Source organism: Nomascus leucogenys, chromosome 10 (genome assembly GCF_006542625.1).
Source record: "Nomascus leucogenys isolate Asia chromosome 10, Asia_NLE_v1, whole genome shotgun sequence".
Classification (NCBI taxonomy): Eukaryota; Metazoa; Chordata; class Mammalia; order Primates; family Hylobatidae; genus Nomascus; species Nomascus leucogenys.
This window is the reverse complement of record NC_044390.1, coordinates 55,358,014-55,360,146: the sequence shown is the minus strand read 5'-3', so window position 1 is coordinate 55,360,146 and position 2,133 is coordinate 55,358,014. Positions and strand designations below refer to the sequence as shown.

General features: G+C 54.1%; 1 protein-coding gene across 1 annotated transcript; it reads left to right on the top strand.

The window, feature by feature from the left end:
* Positions 1-329: 329 nt before the first annotated feature.
* Positions 330-1,448, top strand: LOC100583662 (olfactory receptor 10H5). The gene has a single exon (XM_003275922.3). It carries the CDS (start codon positions 421-423, stop codon positions 1,366-1,368), a length of 948 nt encoding a protein of 315 aa, XP_003275970.2. The 5' UTR covers positions 330-420; the 3' UTR covers positions 1,369-1,448.
* Positions 1,449-2,133: the final 685 nt, after the last annotated feature.

Below are 2,133 nucleotides of genomic sequence, written 5' to 3'. Positions count from 1 at the left end.
CCAACACTTTGGAAGGCCGAGGCAGGTGGATCACCTGAGGTCAGGAGTTCGAGACCAGCCTGGCCAACATGCTGAAACCCATCTCTACTAAAAATACAAAAATCAGCTGGCGTGGTAGCACGTGCCTGTAATCCCAGCTACTCTGGAGGCTGAGGCAGGAGAATCACTTGAACCCAGGAAGCAGAGGTTGCAGTGAGCTGAGATCACACCACTGCACTCCAGCCTGGGTGACAGAGCAAGACCCCATCTCAAAAACTAAAACTAAAAATAAATAACATATTTTTGCACATGGAGTAACCATGGCTTGGACAGATGAAGGAGGTGCTCTCAGATGTCCTCCCAGGCAGGAGTCACTAGACACCCCCCTGCTCCTAACCACTGGGTCTTCTTTCCTCTCTTCCCCAACTAGGGGCGGCCGCCATGCAGGGGCTAAACCACACCTCCATGTCTGAATTCATCCTCGTTGGCTTCTCTGCCTTCCCCCACCTCCAGCTGATGCTCTTCCTGCTGTTCCTACTGATGTACCTGTTCACGCTGCTGGGCAACCTGCTCATAATGGCCACCGTCTGGAGCGAGCGCAGCCTCCACACGCCCATGTACCTCTTCCTATGCACTCTCTCTGTCTCCGAGATCCTCTACACCATGGCCATCATCCCGCGCATGCTGGCCGACCTGCTGTCCACCCAGCGCTCCATCGCCTTCCTGGCCTGTGCCAGTCAGATGTTCTTCTCCTTCAGCTTCGGCTTCACCCACTCCTTCCTGCTCACCGTCATGGGCTACGACCGCTACGTGGCCATCTGCCACCCCCTGCGCTACAACGTGCTCATGAGCCCGCGGGGCTGCACCTGCCTGGTGGGCTGCTCCTGGGCTGGTGGCTCAGTCATGGGGATGGTGGTGACCTCGGCCATTTTCCACCTCACCTTCTGTGGACCCAATGAGGTCCACCATTTCTTCTGCCACGTGCCACCTCTGTTGAAGTTGGCCTGTGGAGACGATGTGCTGGTGGTGGCCAAAGGCGTGGGCTTGGTGTGTATCACGGCCCTGCTGGGCTGTTTTCTCCTCATCCTCCTCTCCTATGCCTTCATCGTGGCCGCCATCTTGAAGATCCCTTCTGCTGAAGGTCGGAACAAGGCCTTCTCCACCTGTGCCTCTCACCTCACTGTGGTGGTCGTGCACTATGGCTTTGCCTCTGTCATTTACCTGAAGCCCAAAGGTCCCCAGTCTCTGGAAGGAGACACCTTGATGGGCATCACCTACACGGTCCTCACGCCCTTCCTCAGCCCCATCATCTTCAGCCTCAGGAACAAGGAGCTGAAGGTCGCCATGAAGAAGACTTGCTTCACCAAACTCTTTCCACAGAACTGCTGAAATGGCTGGCTTTCTCTTAAGAGATGTAGCGAATGGGAACACTTCAGTCTTCCTCCTTTATTTCTTTTCCTTTCTTCCCTCCCTCCTTCCCTCCCTCCCTCCCTTCCTTCCTTTCTTCCTCCCTCCCTCCCTTCCTCCCTTCCTCCCTCCTTCTCTCCCTTCCTTCCTCCCTCCCTTCCTCCTTGCCTTCCTTCCATCCTTCCTCCCTCCCTCTCCCTTCCTTCTTCTCTGCCTCCTTCCCTCTTTCCCTTCTCTCTGCCTCTTTCTGTTTCTATGCCTCTCTGTCTCTGTCACTCTCTTTCTCCCTCCTTGTTCTTTTGTTTTTGTTTTTGTTTTTTTGACTGAGTCTCATTCTGTCGCCCAGGCTGGAGTGCAGTGGCACGATCTTGGGTCACTGCGAACTCCACCTCCTGGGTTCAAGCGATTCTCCTGCCTCAGCCTCCCGAGTAGCTGGGATTACAGGCACACACCACCACGCCTGGCTAATTTTTGTATTTTTAGTAGAGACACGGTTTCACCATGTTGGCCAGGCTGGTCTCGAACTCCTGACCCAGGCATTATGCCCACCTCAGCCTCCCAAAGTGCTGGGATTACACGTGTGAGCCACCGTGCCCGGCCCTGACTTTTTTATTGTAGACATCCTAGTGGTTTCTTTTTGCGGTTTTGATTTGCATTTCCCCGATGACTAATGACAGGCTTTAGGTGCTTAACACACGTGAGTTATTTGACTTCACAGGGAAGATAGGATTACTAACTCCATTTCGT

Excerpts from the sequence above, each read along its gene's own strand:
- LOC100583662 (XM_003275922.3), top strand. The coding sequence starts at position 421 with ATGCAGGGGCTAAACCACACCTCCATGTCTGAATTCATCCTCGTTGGC.